The sequence below is a fragment of the Prunus dulcis genome, chromosome 6 (genome assembly GCF_902201215.1).
Source record: "Prunus dulcis chromosome 6, ALMONDv2, whole genome shotgun sequence".
NCBI lineage: Eukaryota > Viridiplantae > Streptophyta > Magnoliopsida > Rosales > Rosaceae > Prunus > Prunus dulcis.
In genome coordinates this window covers 9,013,914-9,032,821 of record NC_047655.1, presented here as the reverse complement: position 1 = coordinate 9,032,821, position 18,908 = coordinate 9,013,914, and the positions used below count along the sequence as shown (strand labels likewise).

The window sequence follows — 18,908 nt, the reverse complement described above, 5'->3', positions numbered from 1 at the left end:
TTCTTGAAATAAAGGATCAGTAGGATTTTCCCTGACAAGTCAAGGCCAAGGTGGGGAAAGTATGATATGATAAATTAAAAGTTAAATACTAGAAAAAAGGATCTTGTTTTTGTTTTCATTCATAAAATCTCAAAAAAGAAAAGAAATTAATTTCCTTTAATTTTGCTTTTTTTTTTCTTTTTAAATACAAACGATAGTATAAACTACAAGAAATTGAAAGTTTCTCACATATACATTTCCAAAATGGTTTGAGGGTTCAAACCTGAAAGCACTCGTCTATAAATAAATGCCCTTTTACATTGGGCAAAACCCTCGTTGGCAATTTTTCTTCTAAATGAACAATAAAAGCAAGCAGTAATCTTGCATAATCCTACAAAACAATATATTCCAATCAATCAACTTTTTTCCGTGTTTTATAAGATGTACTTGTCAAATGAGGCTGAACATAATTGGGGGGATTCTCAACTTTATTTGATTTGATCCTTACAAGCCTAAAAAGCAATGATAATTGATACCCAAAATTCCCACTTCCCCATTCATCAAATTTTAATTGATATCTCTTAGTATCTTTTTCCTTTGCCTTTCCAATTATTTGAACCTTCTACAGTCACCCCTCTATTCTAACTCATTTGCTAACACTCTGCAATACCTTATTCTAATTTGCAAAATTGATCAGCAGTATTATTGAGAGAGAGAGAGAGATCGAGATCAAAACATGTCAAATTCAGCTATCTATCTACAATAATATTCCTGAGACAATGATCAAAATGAATTAGTATCTATTCCTCTTTTGAAAGGAAGTTTAGAAAAATAGTAATAACAAGCATAAATTTCAAGAATTAACCCCAAAAAAATTAAAAATGTAATGACCAAATTTCATTATGAGCTCTTACAGGCATAGATCAACAAGGAGAATTCAACTCTGTCCTGCTCCTTCTGCACCAACTTCTCTTCCAACCACAGCCTGCTATCCATTCCACTTCTTGTTCTGAACATGAACACTGCATACCTTGATGAAGGATTGAAGAACCAGTTATGAACATCCCACATCAGATCAACCACCAACCCATCTAAAAAAATTGTCTGATTGCCTCTAAAATTCCACTGCAGCCTCTTTACGCGAATGACCGTCTTTGTGTCGATGGAAACTGATAAAACCGGATGCTTTAAGCCATCATTTTCTCCACTGCATCTGATCAAAATGTCATGTACAATGCCTGTGTCACTGAATTGAGCCTTGGTGGAATAAATGTCATTTCCTGAACAATGCTCTTGCCTTGAAACCAAAGAAACCTTAGCAACAGGGGTTGCACTAGTCTTGAACTTCTTGGCTACAGCTTCTTCAGCCATGTCACCTAGAATTAGGCCTATTTCTGAGTCAACCATGACCAGGATATAAAAAGCATCAACTGGTTCGGGACCACTAGTATCATACTTAGCTTTGGACAGATCCCAAAAGATTTCCATCTTCGAATTATCCGATTCGAGGACTTTGGTGCCTTTCTTCTTCCGGAACAGACGCGAATTCATGTTCAATTTGAAGCATGCTGTTGGATCATCACCAAACTTAATGGTTAAGCCCTGTGCATAGTGGTTTTTGCACCAGGAGACTGTGACCAAGAACTGCTTTTTAGTGGAGAGAGTGATTTTGTAGACACATGAGACTGCATTTTGGACAGAAGGAGTTAACTTTGGAGAAACACAAGCAGTGTTTGCATAGCTAGAACATGAAGGATGAGAAATATTTACTGCATTTTCACTGAAACAAGAAACTTTGTCTCTCATTGTGTAAATAATATAATTCTCTGAGCAAAAACAAAACCTGCAGCAGGCACTACTTTTGAGAGAGAGAGAGAGAGAGAGAGAGAGAGAGAGAGAGAGAGAGAGAGAGAGAGAGATCTACAGGGTTTGGAGAAATGGATCTGTCTGGTTTTTGGCTTGGCTTCTTCTAAGAAATGAATGAGATTATGAAGGCTTTTGAACTGTTTTTGTTTCTTCAGATTTTCCAAATGGGAAAGTTTTAGAGGTTGAGAATGAGAAGCAAGAAAGGATATGAATTTAATATGATTCTCTCTTCATTGTCTCACCTTAAAATCTGCATCTTACGAGAAGGGAAAGAGGTGGAAGATTGAGACAGAAACCTTCATGCTTGCCTTCTTTATCTCCCTTGCCAGTTCATATGAGACATAAAAAAATAAAAAGAAAAATAAAGGAAAGGCTAACAAAGGAGTTGGACCTGGTCTGCTACCATCACTATTTGTAACAGGATCATGGCTGCTTTTAATTCCTTACATTGGGTTTTGTGAATTAAATATAAGATGTAAGAAAAAGGGCAAAAGACAGGTAACTAGATTTTCATGTTGCCTAATTTATAGATTAATTACTTTTTCAATTTTCTCACAACCAATTATGACTATGTAGAGATATTTGGAAAAGCATCAACAATTAAAACAAAATATTTCAATGAAAAAATTTCTAGTAAGAAAACATTTTTGTGTGAACAATATGTATACAAAGAAAGTCAAGTAAGTGGTAATGACAGTCAATTTTGGAGATCAGAAATTGATCATATCTTGGTGGATATATGTGAGGGAATATATTTCCCAGTTTATTTTTTCCATTTTTAATTTTTTTTTTAAACCAAAGATGAGATGGGCATGCAGTGGGATGATTATGATGGTGAATGTTGACCCACAAAATAAATTGAGTCTGGAGACCCACCAACTCCTGCTCCCAACACACCTATAATTAAAAGTTTCCTTTATTATTTTCTTTTCTATTTCTTATTGACTAAAATTTTAAAACTAAACAAAGGAAAGGGTCTCCTGTGACTTTTTAAATAAGCTCAGCTTATGCAGATTATCATGTGGTGCTAGTTGGGAAGAGGGATTAGGAACATTAAGTTAATAGGAACCCTATCACATGAACCCCTATTTATGGGTGAGCAGCTCCTCCTTTGTCCTTCCTAAGTACTGGTATGGATTATTAAATGGCATGAACTGTTTTAGACCAAAAGAACTAGCTATGATTAGACTTTGAAACTTATAAATGAAAGGAAAAGGGAGAAAGAGATAGGTCATTTTGTTTAGAACATGCAGGTATTGATTATGCAGCTATTAGGTTATGATATTATCATCATTGTGTTAATTACACCTATTAATATCATAAAGGAATCTTGCCTATCAATCTAAACCATTATTCTTCTTTTTTTCTTTTTTTGAGAAATCATGGGATTGCATTCATAATTCAACCAAAAAGGTCACTAGTTACAAAGGATATTACAATAACCGAGCGATCTGACATCAAAATTAAGACAATCTGGACTCCTCCACTAACGATCACGCATAATCGAAGAAAATTTGGTATAGGCATCCCAACTAAGATTGCAAACTCAGAACAACCAAAGAGATATAAAGCTTAAAAAAACCAAGCCATAACAATACAAATGAAACTCTCACAAAACAGAAGCGGAAAGCTCTCACAAAACAGAGGTAAAAAAACTCTCACAAAATGATAGGTTGAAAACTACACAAAACTCAAAAAGTCTCTATGACTTATTCCGAACATGAAGAAACAGCAAAAAGGATGGCAGTAGAGATCTGACACCGAAACGCAGATGGAGATCTGATGACAAGACATATCCGCATGTGATGAGTGAAGGAAAATCATAGCAAAATAAAGACAAATATGGGAACCTTCTGTCTCTGAAAATAGGGGAGGAAGAGAGAAGGGAGAAGGGGAGAAGGGGAGAAGGGGAGAGGGGAGGAAGAACATTGGCTTCCTCTCTCCTCAAAGTGGAAAAGGCTCTACAGTGTTTTTTGGGAGAGAGGGAGAGCTAGGGTTTTTAATTGGAATCTAAACCATTCTTCGAATGAACATCTTTGTTTCAAGTTAGGAAAATGGTTGAATTTACCAGTGGTGTGAAATAATGACGTTGAATATTGAGAATGAAAATATGGATATTGTCGTCTTTGATATTAATACGTCATTACGTTATGCATATTGACAATTTAATAACACAACATATTATGTAGCATGCTCTACAAATTCACAATGCATATGAATAATATTTTTTGGTACAAGCGTGACACACTTTTGAGGTAGGACCCCAGATGCTATGGTCTTAGGGCATGTTCATCATTGCCAAGCACACATGCTTGAATTGAATATTGTGAAAAGAAGACTGAATCTGCTAGCTGATCATGAAAATTTGGAATGTCATGCGAATTTCCTGTAACCAACTTTGTACTTGATATCCATTAACGTCCCCTCACTATGTACCAATTTTCTTGTAACAAGCTTACTTTCTAGTTTCTGTTTGTAAAATTATTGTCAAACACATCAAATATATTCTTTTGGCATATTTACTTTTTCTTTCCTAGCAATGTTCAATACCATGGCCCATATTTCATCATTCAGGTTGTGCTATGCATTAGAAGATGTTCCAAGTTCGATTCTCTCCTCTTCAAACGTTAAAAAAAAAGAAGAAGTTATAATTAATTTCTTATTGTGTTATTTCCAGCTAATGCTGTGCGTGTTCAGAAGGCAGCCGGCATGTATGTACCTAATGTTAGGCAATTAACTGAAAGTGTATATTATGGTGGAAAATTCTGACCAAGATAAAGTATTAGGGTAGTGAGCTTTGGAGCTGTAAATTTCTCAAAACATACTTTAGATTTACTAATTATATAGGTATGTAGACCCTATGTAGCCTAACCTTTCGGCTAGGAGGATAAATCCCAAGAATGGACAACAAATGATAAAGTCCTTCCTTTCAGATTTGTAATTTTTTGGTTCTTCCAGTTAATGAGAACTTTTTTTTCAGAGATAATAAACATTAAAAATAAATTAAATTAAAAAAATAAAAAAAAACTAAACATGGAACTTTTAAATCCAAAATAGATTGAAGTTTTTTATATATTATTTTTTATTTATTTATAGAATTAGTAATAGTTATTATTGATGAACAAATAAAAATACAAATGATTAAATATTTTATGAAAAAAGTTTGACTTCTTAAAATTGAGGAGGCTCCTCCTCAAAACAAATGGAGTTTTGACACTTGTCAAATTTCTTTAATATTTTTTTCTTTTGAATTCCTTGAATCTCTTTTTTTTTTTTGTTGAAATTTAATAAGCGTCAAAATCTCATTTGTTGTGAGGATGCATTCTTCTTCAATTTTAAGGAGAGAAGTCATGAGCATTTATTTATGCTTGCATGATCCTTGTGAGTCGAGGTCAAGCTTAAAGACATACTCTAACTAAGTATAGATCTAGAGACACCTTTCATTAGACCCGACATAATTTTGAATATAAAAAAATTAAACAAAGGATTCTCACGGTTTTAATCTATTTCAAATCATAAATCTCATCTTAAATTCTCCCCTCCAAACACACATTAAAAGACTTTAGAAAATATGCCGCTTTTCAAGTTCAAATATCAACACCACCTAAATCAGCGGCCGCCAACGTGTGAGCACCGCTGGGTGAAAAAGGAAAACAGATGTCACAGAAAAAGAAAAAAAAAAAAAGATCTCTCTCTTTTTGGCCTCACATAACAAAAACTTATACCAGTCTCTCCATGATGAACCATTGAAAATCATTTTGGAATATTATTTCTCATGACATATGCCTGAAGCTGCAGATACTGTTTTGAATGTGGACCACTTGTTTTGTTCAAACGAATTAGGCAATGGAGGAAAATTGGAAGAAGACCAACTTGGCCAGGTCATGGATTAACCTTCACTTAAAACTTCAACCCTAAATTATTTTTGTTTGGAAATTGGAAGGCAACTTGCAATTTGTTAAGGTGTCAGCTTCAACTGTTTTGAATATTATAGGGAAGTTGCAGGCCTAGAAATTTATTAAAAAGAAAAAATAAGGGTTGGGACTTGCTTGCCCATTTGTTTATTTGTTATCAAAATTCTGCTGACCTCAGTGAACGTTGTCGTTTTGCTAGGTTTATGATCATGGCAAATAAATTTTTAAAACGCATGTGTAAGTGATGAGAAAGGGTCAAAAGACAGAGAGACAGATAGCTCTACACCGACAAGATAGCAGTTTAGAGATCGTCATTTCATATTAATGGTTGGTTGTTTAAGAGAGCTAATCGTGTTTCCAACTTCATCAAGGGACACACGACTTTGCAAATTTATTCAGTTTTATAGATTCGTACATGATCATTGAATGTGCTTCACTTTCGAACAATTTTCTGTGAGCTGAGCTCTATTATGTATTGGCGAGTCAAGTGAGATTGTGTATATTTTATTATTGAGAAATGGTTTATTCGAACTGAGAGTCTCTTTTAATAAATTGAAAATAATTATCATTGGACTAATAGTTCGTTACGTGCAAAACATTCAACATGCACTCTAAAAAAATTCCATGAATTAGTGCAAATGGTTTGTAATTTATGTTTAATTCAGTCGAAAAGTAGGATAAAATTTGAATTTTTGTTATTGGTATGGAGATGAAGTGCACTATCACTTAAGCTAAAAGCTCCAATATGTATGATTTAAGATATAATAAATATTCTTTGTGAGTATCATCAACTGCAAACATATCCTTGAAGTGTATATGGCATTCAGGGGTGGGCAAAAAAGGTTCAATCCTTCAAACCAGCCGAATCAAACTAATCCGACCGTCTCTCTAACCAAACTACGTACATTATTTAACAGTTGATTAGTTTGATCTCAGCTTAGAAGTGAAATCAATTCAAACTGTACTCATCCCTATAGCTTTGTATGCAATACTACCCAATTATATATATATATATATATATATATCCCTTTTATTGAGGAATTTTTCAAATAATTTTATTTAAGGGACTTAGAGTATCTTATGAATTTTTTTTTCTAACGATCCAAACAATCTATTTTTTAAGTATACATTCATAGATCATCCTTACAGAAAATTAGATAAATCGGAAACTGTTTCGACATCTAACTGTATCATACAAAATCAATGAACACGGTGCTTCAAGAACGTACTAAAATTTTAATAATTTAATTGAGTGATCAAATGATATCGGATTCAAGTAATTTTTTGTAGAGATGATATTTGAATGAATATCTACAAAATAGATAGTTTGGATTAGTAAAATACAATACGGAGTGAGTCTTATAAAGGTGTCTCTCAAATAAGCTTATTTAAAAGATTCCTCAACTGAAGCTCCATATATATATATATATATATGTTTGTCGTGTTGCTTGGAGTCAAGGGCAGGAACTTGCTCATAGTGATAGAGGAAGGCTAAATGTCAATTAATGAAGGTGGTTTAGAGATTAATTAACTATATCAAATAATCACATTTTCCAGAAAATGGCTCCGCTTTATTAATCTGTACAACAAATGGATAGCACCAATTGTTTGATCTGGACGGCACAAATTAAGACCCCTCCGGATTATGAACAAGACTTTTCGCCCTATATATCAATTTGCTTGGTGATTATGACAAGCCATTTGCTCCAAAAATAAAAAGAGTGGAAGTAAATCCTTCTCATTCCCTTCTCAATCTTCTTTCTCATTCCCTTCTCAATCTTCTTTCTCTTCAGTCTTTTCGCAATCACACAAGTGGGCTAGTTCAATTTTTGGCCAGTTATTATTTTATTAACATAAAGTTTAATGTGACATCTCTTTTGCTAATTAAATAAAGGCATGTGAAAACTTAGGCTTCCAAGCTATAGTCAATATATATATATATATATATATAGAAATTCTTCAATGGGGATGTTCGGACGTTATTATCGTGTGGACGCTATATATTTTCTACTATCTCTCTTTACTTTTTTCCCTTTTACAGTGACCTTCGTACGATAATAACGTTTGAATGAGATAATAGCTTTTATATATATATATATATATTATTAAACATTATAATAAAAATAATGGCAGTGTATCTGGGTAAGTCAAAGATATTGCACGTAAGCAAGCACCCATTAAAGTTTGTGGATTCTTGGAAGTTGTTGAAACTCCATCTTCTTGTAAACACTATAGATTAACACGTGAAAATGACACTTAAAATTCCCATTCAATTCCTCCTTCTGCATATCAGAATAATAATGTCAGAAAATATTGGCCACATTTGTCTGCACATAGGTCGGTACTAATTTTTATTTTATTTTTATAAATATAAAATGTAGATGTGTTGATAGACCAAACGTAATTATAGGGAGTATTTGTAGTAAGCCTTTCTATTCTTTGGGGAAGAAGCGTTTTTGGTTCAAATCTGTGCTGTCTGCAGAAAGGTTATAGATCTTAGACAAGATGTTAAATTCTGGCAAAAACAAGTCCTGTGCCAAAAACTGAAGCTCCCTGGTTATAGCGGAAATGCTATAATGAGGGGGTGTGGGAGGGGTTTAATCCCACTATCCAATTCATTGTAGGCTAGCATCTCTCTGGTTATAGATATATAATCATACACACCCGAACACACACGAAAATTCAGTGTTCAGATTAAGCCTGAACGGATTGTGTAGATAAAGGGTGGACTTGTTGAAAAATGAGTTACGTTCGTGTTAACCCGTGGAATCCGTTAGTGACCCGTTAAGAAATGAAGTTATTGTAATTTATTTTATTTTAAAGCTATTGCCTATGTAATTTGGACATTTTCTTTAAGTGTTTCTTACGTAGGATGTTTGGATAAAGAGCTTATTTTGTAAAAATACGTTTTATTTAAGCTTTTTGTTGAAAGTAAAAAATACTGTAGTTAGAATTCTTAACGGATCAAACAGGGCCGTATCATGTTACCCGTTAATCTTGCGGGTCGTGTTCGTGTTTTGATTTTTCTACGCTTTAGCTTAACAAGTGTTCATGTCAACACCGTAAAAAACCAGGTTGTGTCAGACAAGACCCGAAAACGAAAAAAACAACCCGTTTGCCAGGTCTTCCTGGCTGCTTCAAAGTTGCTCTCTGTTTCAAATGTGTAAGGAGGAATATATAGTAGAGGAGTAGCTTGAAGCTATGTTTGATCGCTGCATGGTTAAAATGAAGGGCTAATACCGCGGTGATTGAGGTCCTGGACGATGATACTTTCCAAACCTCCTAGCTAAATTTCCAAAAGTTCAATCCCTGAAGACAACCAATGCTTAGGAAGTAAGAACGTTAGCAAACAGATGGGCAGAGTCAGCAACTTGTTAACACTAAGCAACAGCTAAGCAGGAATTAGTTGGTAGTTTGGCGGCAATGAGAAAGTATTCTGGGGAACAAGGATTTGCCACAAGAATAAGTAAGAGCGTAGCATACCATCTACAGAACCTATGAAATAAAACCTAACAGTTGCTATATATATATACTACTAAAACATTGAATTATATGTTTCTAACATATAAAACCTGTATTGAAACCCAATCCAATTAATGTGCCTACATACCATGTAAAAGATTTTTGGATCACCTAAGTTTCTGATTTCTAAAATCAGAAACTGAAAAAGATCATCCATATCAACCCAAGCCAAAAACAAGTCAATCTAATTTGATACAAAAAATACGCCCAGAAAAAAAAGAAGCTCCGACTCTGAAGCAACGCTTCTGTTTTGTGTTTAAAAGCGGCTCAACAGAGTTGCACTAGTATCCCACCACACTGTCTCCAACAAACTAAAATGACAATTGTTTCTCAACCAAATTTTGCTTTGCACAATTAGTCGATAACTTTACCTGCCTAATAAGCACACAGATAGGTCTCCTTCAGAGAGATCTCTCATTCTAAAATTTCTCACACAAATCAATTGTATGAAAAGGAGACAAAGATCATTTATCAAATCAGAAGACTCAAAAATACCAAATTTATGTAATTGCATACCCACCAATATCTTTTAGCTCTGTTTCTAGTTCCAAACTTGATCTAGCCAGTCAAATATTCTGACTCTATGGATTCCCAAAATATTTTAAAGGACTTTGGTTGTTAAGGCTAGCTAACAAGTATCTAACAAACTTGTACACTAACCACTCATGTTAACTGAACGCAGGATTTAATTCACCTAGACTGAAATATCATAACAAATTTCAAAATTGTGGACATAATGTTGGTGCCTGTTTAGTAAAACAATTCAGATCTAGCTTTTAGCATTCCATCAGGATCCCTTCTAGTAATTTCTTTTCCCAAAAAGAAACTGTCCATTGTCACGCATCTGATCTCATCTTTTAGTCACTACTTCGATACAAATATCCAATGTGACATGTCTTCAAAGTTGAAGATTTCAGGAGATGTCATGTGAAATTGAACTAACATGACATTACTACAAATTATTTAATGTGAAATTACATCATCTCACTCATGACTGTTAAATTGAACTAATCATGTAACAACGTAGAAGTATTTCATGAGATGCCAAAGATTGCTATTTAATTCAAAACAAACATGTTTCAGCAGTTAACATTAAAAACAAGCATTCTGACTTCCGAAAGAAACTTATCAGCAAATTCAAGAGCAAAGGAAGAACTCTGGATCTCTGCTAGTATTCACTCCTAGATAGGACTGAGATAATTCACAAATCTACCTGTCACCAGAGGGGGGAGAAAAACATACAACGATCAGGTAAATCCCAATAACAACTAATAATTGCATCATACATCTATGCACATACATCAGGTATCATTTCTATCTGATTTTTTTTTCCTTTGGTTATACAACTGATGCTTGGTTGAATAAACCACAAATTTTTCCCTCAAACTTTAGCTTATGCTCAGTTTTTCCCTTAAATTCCTTGTTCACATTAGCGCCCAATTTTCAAACTTCTGAACAGAACTATTTGTAACAGATTTACTAACGACATTTCTGGCCACATTTCTCACAAAGCCGAGACACGCCTATGCAAGTAGGTCCCACCTCTGTCAGAGATGTAGCCATTTAACGCAGTACATATAACATTACTTCTAACCTTTACCCAGTTTAGACAATTTGATCAGCCAAAGGGTAAAAAGTGCTGATTCATGATTATTGCATTGTTCAAAATTTAACCTTGTCTATTTTCCTTGCTCAGACTTTAACCTTGTTAATTAGCAATTTACATTAGGTAATTATAATGAAATTAAGGAAACCAAGAGAGCCAAAATTATATGGGTGGAGATCATAATTAACAAACGATAAGCCCATAAATGAGAGGAAGATGTAAAGATGGATAAACAGAAAATGAAGAGACAACGAGGAAGAATGGAGACCTTCGGAGGAGGTGGCTAGGGCGGGGAGCTTGGAGATAAGGCAAGCAGAAGCAATGGCGCTGTGGAGGGGTTGAAGAGAGCTCAATTCTCGTCGCAACAGCCTGTCAAGTCTTTCATAGATAAGATTATTGCATGCATAAACATTTTCTAAAATATACCATCTCTGCTAAAGAAGAAGAAGAAGGAGAAGAAGCAGAAACTACCTTGAAGAAGGAGAGCGACTAGGCATGAAATTGGACTGAATCGAAGGGCATGGCGTTGCTGAAATTCTTGCTCTTGTTGTTGTCGTGGCTCTGCAAAACGCACGCAGGATTGTCGATCTTCCAGCGATCGAAGCTGACATTTTCTTTTCTCTCAGTCTCCGTGTTTCGTTTCCAAACCCTAAAACCTCTGCAAAACCCCCATTGCAGACACACAGTGTCGGATACCGAGCTCAATTTCAACTCCTGCTTCGGATTGGGCTAGTTGGATCAACTCGTATCATATTTGTGCCCACAATATTCTGTGGTCTTTAAGTGAAATTTCAACCGACATGGACGGGCCAGATATATTGGGCTTGATCATCAAAGTCACAGAACAGGCCTAGTTCGTAAACCCGTGTAAACAAAAGTGGAATATGTTTTGAAAACCCGTAGGTTTTTTTCTTTTCTTTATACAGGTGATATTGGCGGATGGGGAAATCAAATTTAGGATCTCAAGTGAGAAGTCAATGCTTTTAACCGCTTGAGCTACAAGTGGCTTGCATAAACTCATAGAGAGTTGGATGCAACCCTCCCCCTTCCCATTCTTTAAGCCTTTCTTTGTCACAAATGCAATAAAAGTACATGCGGCCATTTGATTTAGTATAGAATTCCACACTCCCATTTTGTACATTTGCACTCATTCCCTTTATTTTTATTATCAAGATCAGAAAACCAGAACATCGAGCTGCACCAGGAAAAAATCGTATTGACTAAAAGTCAACAAATCGACACCAAACAGGACCAGACTGGTTCAAATTGGTTTCGATGTCAATTTCACACCATACAAAATTGGACCAGACAGGCTATGTATTTTTTTTTATTTTTTAAAATATTTAAGTCCAATGCTAAATTTCTAATCCCAGAACTAATATTTCCCCAAGCCCAACTTCACACCACCTCTCTTTTTTAGGCTTAATCATCTTTCTTTGCATGAAATTGAGTAATTTGTGAATTTTTAAGCCTAAAAATTAAAATTTTAGTTGGAATTTTGTAAAAATAAAATAATTTGAAAAATATATACAAAGAAAAACATTCGGTCCAAAACTGGAAAAACCATAAACCCGCACCAAAATCCGTTTAAACCGAACCAACTAGTTTCATAAATTTTTTTCACGAAAACTGAACCGAACTGCACCAATTGAATAGTATCCGGACCGAACCCACCACTAGTTTTTATGCTTTAGTCTCTTTTTTATTTCTTTTCCTATATCACAAAATTGTAGTGTGAAAATTGCCACCCTTGATTTGTAACTAATTATTTTGTAGTAGTGATGTGCAAACACAAAATGGAGCATAATCAATTTTCAATCTTCATTTTGTTGCAGAGAAGGTTGGTCTCGGTTCCATGGCAGTTGAACTTATAAACTCGTGAGCACCTATACAGCTTTTGGCTTACAAGGCTTAAAGTTTACACCCAAGTTCTACCCTTTTCAACCCACAGAAATGCCACTTGAGCTAGGGTTGATGGACAAGATACCTATACAGTTTTACTTAAAGAGTTCATCAGCTAAACTAATTTATACTCAAGTTCAATTCCTTTTATGATTATGTATGTTCACATTGAAAACTCTTCATCGTCTAGTGTTGATCTGGTGATCGGGATTGACCATCTCCCCAAATGAGCCGTATAGTTTATGCACCGAATAACGCCTCTGCCATTAGGACCATCAGGAAAATCAATGACAGTGATGCTTCCTGCATCAAGATGAAATGATCCCAGCCATTCCTTTGTCAAATTCAGGCAGTGCCCCATCAAAGCTATGTGCAATGCTGGATGACCAACTGCAACAACAACTTTTTCTGACTTAGCTTCATCAGCTACTTCATTTAGCAGAGACTGCCAGGCCTTCTCAGATTGCTCCCACACAGCTCCCGTCAATTTATCCTCAAATTCATTCAGCCAACCAGGCTGAAGAGGTGGAATCTCCGTTTTACCCTGCAGAAAGAGACGAGAAAGTACTGGTAACCAAGCACACTGAAAAACAAAGTTATAAGACTAGCATGTTTACCTAGCCTTATGGACTTTCTTACACTAAATAAGAAAGAGGTGGAAACAGGCATGTTTGATGCTATGTGGTCTATTGTTTTATTCTGTTAGGTTCTAATCATACAATTGTCGTCCATGTCAGTTCAGCGCAGTTTAGGTTACTGCGGAGAACTGAAGCCAAAATTGAAGAATAACAAAACATATGATTGTTTTAGTTGACCTCATTCCCCAAAAACTGATGAGAGGACATAGATATTAAGATTGGCCAAGGCTGATAAGATACCAAAATATTTTTAAATTTCCTACAACACCCCTGGGATTTAAACAAGAAGCAGAAGTTCAAGTATGCCAAGTTTTAGATGTCTTGCCTCAGATGACCGCTGAAGAATGTCTTCAACATCAAGGTTCTCCATCTCTTTCGTCTCCACATAGCGTGGCACACAGTCAACACCCAAGCAATCTGCAGCTTCTTGCACCTACAATTGCGTTAAGCACTTAACTCTGGAGCAAAAACTCTTTTAAACTGAGGATTTAATCTCCAATTTGACATACTGAGTTGAGAACATCAAGGATGAGCTTACTTTGGAGATGACAGTTGCTGTTTCAACACAAGCTTTCTTTGGACTGCTAACTATAGAACTCACTTTCAAATCAAGCAGTAGCTCTGCAGTTTTCTGGGACTGTAATGTATCAGCCGAGACAACGTGAAATTCAGATCATATGACAATTTTATATGGAAATGTGAAAAGATAAAAAAAGTATATGCTGTACCTTTATTATCCCAAGCATGTCCATTGGTTGATCACCAGCCGAAGGAAAACCAGTCTGTTATCCATTGAAGGTGATAATTTAGAAACACAATATCTGTAACTATTTCCAGATACTGTTCAGAGTGCACAAATTTGTATGATTATCTGAACTGGGAAAGTTCTAGAGTCATGAATTCAGTTACGGTGCGTCTCAAAACGATAAACCCCCATACATGAGCTACTATATATATATATATTTCTTTATAGGTTCTGAACTATTGATTTGGCACTAGTTCAAGTCAAAATTTGTCATTTAGACATGTGTGAAGTTAGTACTCAGGAGCATTATAGATCTTATTAATTCCTCATTGTTCACCAGTCCAGCCAGAGTGAAGACAACTCAAACAAGAGCTCATAATTCCCCACAAATTGCAAAGAGAATCAGAGGAATACATAGCTTGACGGTTTTCCTTGGCAATCCAACCAAGTTATACTCAAACAAACCATTGATGAAAGAAGTGAGAACAATATAAACAAAAATTTCACAAGGAACTTTCAAATTATCTCCTCATACCTCTGCATTGCTCTGTGTGGATCCATGACAAACAAGTATGATCCGGTTGCTTGCTTTCCTTCCTCCTGAACTTCCAGCAGCAACAGGGGAACTTGGGGTCTGCATTAATATTGCAATACCATTTAGAGGACAGCATATCCAATTACACAACCTACATAACAACAAAACCTTCATGAACCACATAAATAAACTTAAATAACAGAGAGAGAGAGAGAGAGATATATATATATATATATATATATATTTTTTTTTTTGAGATGTTTGATCTCCATACTTCTGGCTCAAACCAGCAGTATATTCCCTAGTAAATAACATAATAGAGAAAGTAATCCCTATACCTGGTTCAGGCGATTGAGGCAAATATATGGTGATCCACCCTCAGCTCGTGGGATTAAGTCCAGCACACTTACACCACAATTGCTCTGAACTAAAGTCCTAAAATACTCAGTTCCCAGTCCTGATTTTTCAAAGGGAAAAAAGTAAGTTCAGAAGACATTTCAGATACATCTGCAAAAATTAGAATAGAGAGAAAGGGAAAGTACCAATGGCTGTTGCAACAAGAGCCTGATTAACAGCATTATGAGCAACCACAAGAACCGACCTGCTTTCATGCAAAAGTATTCTGGTCCAGCAGCTCCTAGCGCGTGCCCATAACTCTCTCACTGGATAATGACCATCAATATTAAAGTTTGCGGCATCTACCTGCCATTGATGAAAAGCTGCACCAAACTTTGCTTTTCCCTCATGCTTTAAGAGCCCCTAAAATCAGAATAGTATAGCAATCATAAGGCTATCTCCACCTCGTTTTGCGTCTAACTCGTGCTGATAAAATTCAAAAATTAAATGTGGAAGGAACATAGCAAATGGAACTCACTTGAAATGCATACAAGTCGATTTCCCTCAAATCAGAGTCCATAATCATTTCCTCTTTGCGAGTGCCCCATATAATTTCGGCTGTTCTCTTTGACCGTGTCAGGGGACTGCAACATGCAATGCATTTTGACAGGATTGAAATGCAAAAGAACATGTCTTAATAAGTGACAGTGAATAACTCTAAACTAAACTAATAGAATTTGCAAATGCTTTCATGAATTTATCTGGCGCAGTGATATATTTGGTATAAGCTAAAACGTGGATTAGTGGGAATGCTTGAGAATGTTGGGCCATTAAACTTTGTATTTTTATCAGCAACACTGTGTTGAGAGTATTTGAGCCACATTGAAAAGTTAAGGGACCTAGCCTGTGTTTATAAGGAGTTGGGCTTACCCCCCCCCCCCCCCCCCCCAATTGCCAATTGGTTTTGGGGTGGAACCTCAACTTCCTTTATGACATCAGAGCAAGGCTTCATGTGTTGGGCCCAACGGCCACACATGCTTCCACGCCACCCAATATGTGTTGTCCACGTGTTAGGCTTGAAAGTTTACTACACGTGCGAGGGCGTGTTGAGAGTATTTGTCCCACATTGAAAAGTCAAGGGACCAAACCTGGGTTTATAAGGAGTTGGGCTACTCCCCCCCTTGCCAATTGGTTTTGGGGTGGAACCTCAACTTCCTTCACATTGACCCTCCCTTGTGGTGGTGTTGCCTCTCACACCACGAGAGACCACAACATATAGAATTCAATACAAATCGGAAGGTTGAAGTTTCAGGGATTCAAAAACAAAAATAAAACAAAGCTGTAGAATGTGGAAAACAGTTATTTTATACACTAAACTAGAGCTCGACAACTCTAGTTTAGTACGATATCTATTTTCGTTAAGGCCAGACATGAGCAAGCCTTAATCAGGAGAAGTTGCAAGAGTAAGTGATGCATACTGTCCTCCTATATGCCAAGGCCCCAGGAAATGCTCTCTTTCAATTGGATTTTGTGTTCTTGATCATTACCTAATTTCATACTGAAAATTCCAGTTCACACAACACTGATGCACACTTATTTTAACTTCATAGACTCTTGCCCATTTGACACCTAACACCCCAATCATAACATTTAGTAATTATCAAGATAATTAATTATTAATTAGTTAATTTAATTAAAACAAACCTCAGATAAGTAATTAGCTTGAAAGTCAAAATTCTTAAGAATTTACCAAGGGAAATCGCAGAAGCGAACCTGGTGAAGCAGACTTCGAAAGAATCGTCGACGAGCATGAGGCGGGAAGTCTCGGCCTGAGACTCGCCTTTCTTGGTGAGCACAGAGAAATTGGAGCTCCCCTGGATCCTACCTTCCGCGTTCCACGTGCTCTGCCCGTGTCTCACCAGCACCACCCTCTTCGCGGCCTTCACCGCCGGGAACGGCACCGACTCGTACAGCTCGGAGCTCAGCTCTTTCTCCTCCGAGGACTTGCGGACCTCCTGCACGCCCGAACCCGAAGAGCATCGGATCCTGGAGGGGCTGCTAGGGCTCGGCGGAGTCGTGCGAGTTCGAATTGGGAAGACGAAGAAGACGGTAGAGTTTGTGTGGAGGACGAGAGAGGGAGTGGGAGTGAGGGAAATCATAAGTTGGAATTTTGAAGCGTTTTTTTTGTTGTGTGTGTTTTCTGATCCTTTTTTTGTGTTTTGGTTGTTTGGCGCTAAGAGTTTCGGAAAAATCAGTTGAACGGCCATTTTGTATGGTTACCGTTGTTTCTGTGGGTCATCGCCACGGGAGTAGGGAGAAGGTAATATAATGACGCGTGGCATTATTATATATCTTTTATGAACCAGCTATTTTTTATTTTACTTTTTGAAAATATGAAATAAAATTAAGAAAAATACCGCTGAATGCCACTGCAATCCAAACTTAATTTGCAAATAACACCTTTATTCATATATTTTGCAAATACAACCTATAAATACATATTGTCCACTTACTGCCCACATAACACTTTTTCTTAATTTTCGCATCCTCTCCCATTACTCTCTGTCTGTCACTTTGCGAAACCATCTCATCCTCCCATCTCTCTCTCTTTTGAATCGTGAAATCCCCCTTTGACCCCATCTTCTAGGTCTGTCTTCCGAATCGCCTAAGATCCCAGCCGCTTGCAACCTTGAAGCTCAACTCCATCGCCAACCTCCAAAAGGTTGTCTTCTAGGTCTCTCATTGTTGATTGCTTTGGTTTCCTGCATTTAGTCTTGATGGTTGATGTGCTCATAAGTTCGACATTTATCTATGATATTTCTCCATGTTTACTCCTTTGTTTTACTCTTTTATATAGGTTTTACATTCTTTTATTAGTTTTTTAAGTAATCACAAACAAATTGTGGAAAATGAGCTAAAAAGAGAAAGTTGAGTTTGAAAGGCATGTGAAGATCAGTCAAGTTCACAGACTATACTGTACTAATTAAGAAGAACCAGAAGTTGAGCCACATATGCTTGGAAAGCTACGGATGTCTATTTTCTGGAGAATTTTACGGTTCATGAATATCATTTTTCTAGAGGAAGTTATGGTGGTTTTAGTACAGATAATTCGGGTTGCGCAAGAATCTGCAATCTTTTAGGAAGTCCAAGTTTTGAGGCCCAAATCATATAAATTGGGCCAATGAGGAATATTCCTATTTTCCAGGGGTTTATATGTCTGAATCAAGCAAATATATAGGTTTTCAGAAACGTGGAGAATACAATGAGCAAGAAACTTTTTTTGAAAGAAAGAAAGGAGCGGTTGCTGTGCGCGAGGTGATCTAATGTTTTAGTAGTAAAAATAGAAAAAAGAAAGGAGAAGAAGAGGGTAGACACACCATCCCATTCTCCTCCATCCTTCAAGGTTCCAAGGTCTGAAAGGCTTAGGAAGTAAGGAGGGACGTCAAGGCGTCATCCAATCACTCTGGCTGACCAACACATCATCAAAGAGCTATCTTCTTCCTCTTTTTATTTTCTGTTTTGTATGTTCTTGCTGTCTATTTAAATTATGGGTAACTAACTACTTTAGTTAGGGCTTGATTGAAGCCCTAATCATGTTTCTTTGAGGATTTTGATATGCCTTTGTTGTAAACTACTTTTGTGATGCTTTAATTTATTAATTTCATATTATTTTTTATTTTTTACATACATTATGTTATGCTTGATATCCATATGCATGGTGTGTATTGAATTTGTTGCATAGGTAAATTTAGATGACCGCGTCTTGTGCCTATGAGAGTAACAGAAGAACTAACTATAAATTCTTGAAATTAATCATCATGAATAACTAGAATAGATACCATGTTCTAGGAGTTGTGTGTTTGTC

The 18,908-nt window shown here is 36.2% G+C and overlaps 2 protein-coding genes across 2 annotated transcripts; both read right to left on the bottom strand.

Moving 5' to 3' along the window:
- Window positions 1-764: 764 nt before the first annotated feature.
- On the bottom strand, window positions 765-2,261 carry LOC117631847. The gene has a single exon (XM_034365171.1). It carries the CDS (start codon window positions 1,783-1,785, stop codon window positions 880-882), a length of 906 nt encoding a protein of 301 aa, XP_034221062.1. The 5' UTR covers window positions 1,786-2,261; the 3' UTR covers window positions 765-879.
- Window positions 2,262-12,696: 10,435 nt separating this feature from the next.
- LOC117631424 (probable 2-carboxy-D-arabinitol-1-phosphatase) lies at window positions 12,697-17,309 on the bottom strand. Its single transcript, XM_034364568.1, has 9 exons — window positions 16,817-17,309; window positions 15,582-15,687; window positions 15,250-15,466; window positions 15,046-15,164; window positions 14,708-14,806; window positions 14,156-14,209; window positions 13,966-14,064; window positions 13,753-13,860; window positions 12,697-13,333 (listed from the first exon to the last, which is right to left on the bottom strand). The coding sequence occupies exons 1-9, from the start codon at window positions 17,200-17,202 to the stop codon at window positions 12,953-12,955; spliced, it is 1,569 nt and encodes a 522-aa protein (XP_034220459.1). The 5' UTR covers window positions 17,203-17,309; the 3' UTR covers window positions 12,697-12,952.
- Between the last annotated feature and the right edge of the window lie 1,599 nt (window positions 17,310-18,908).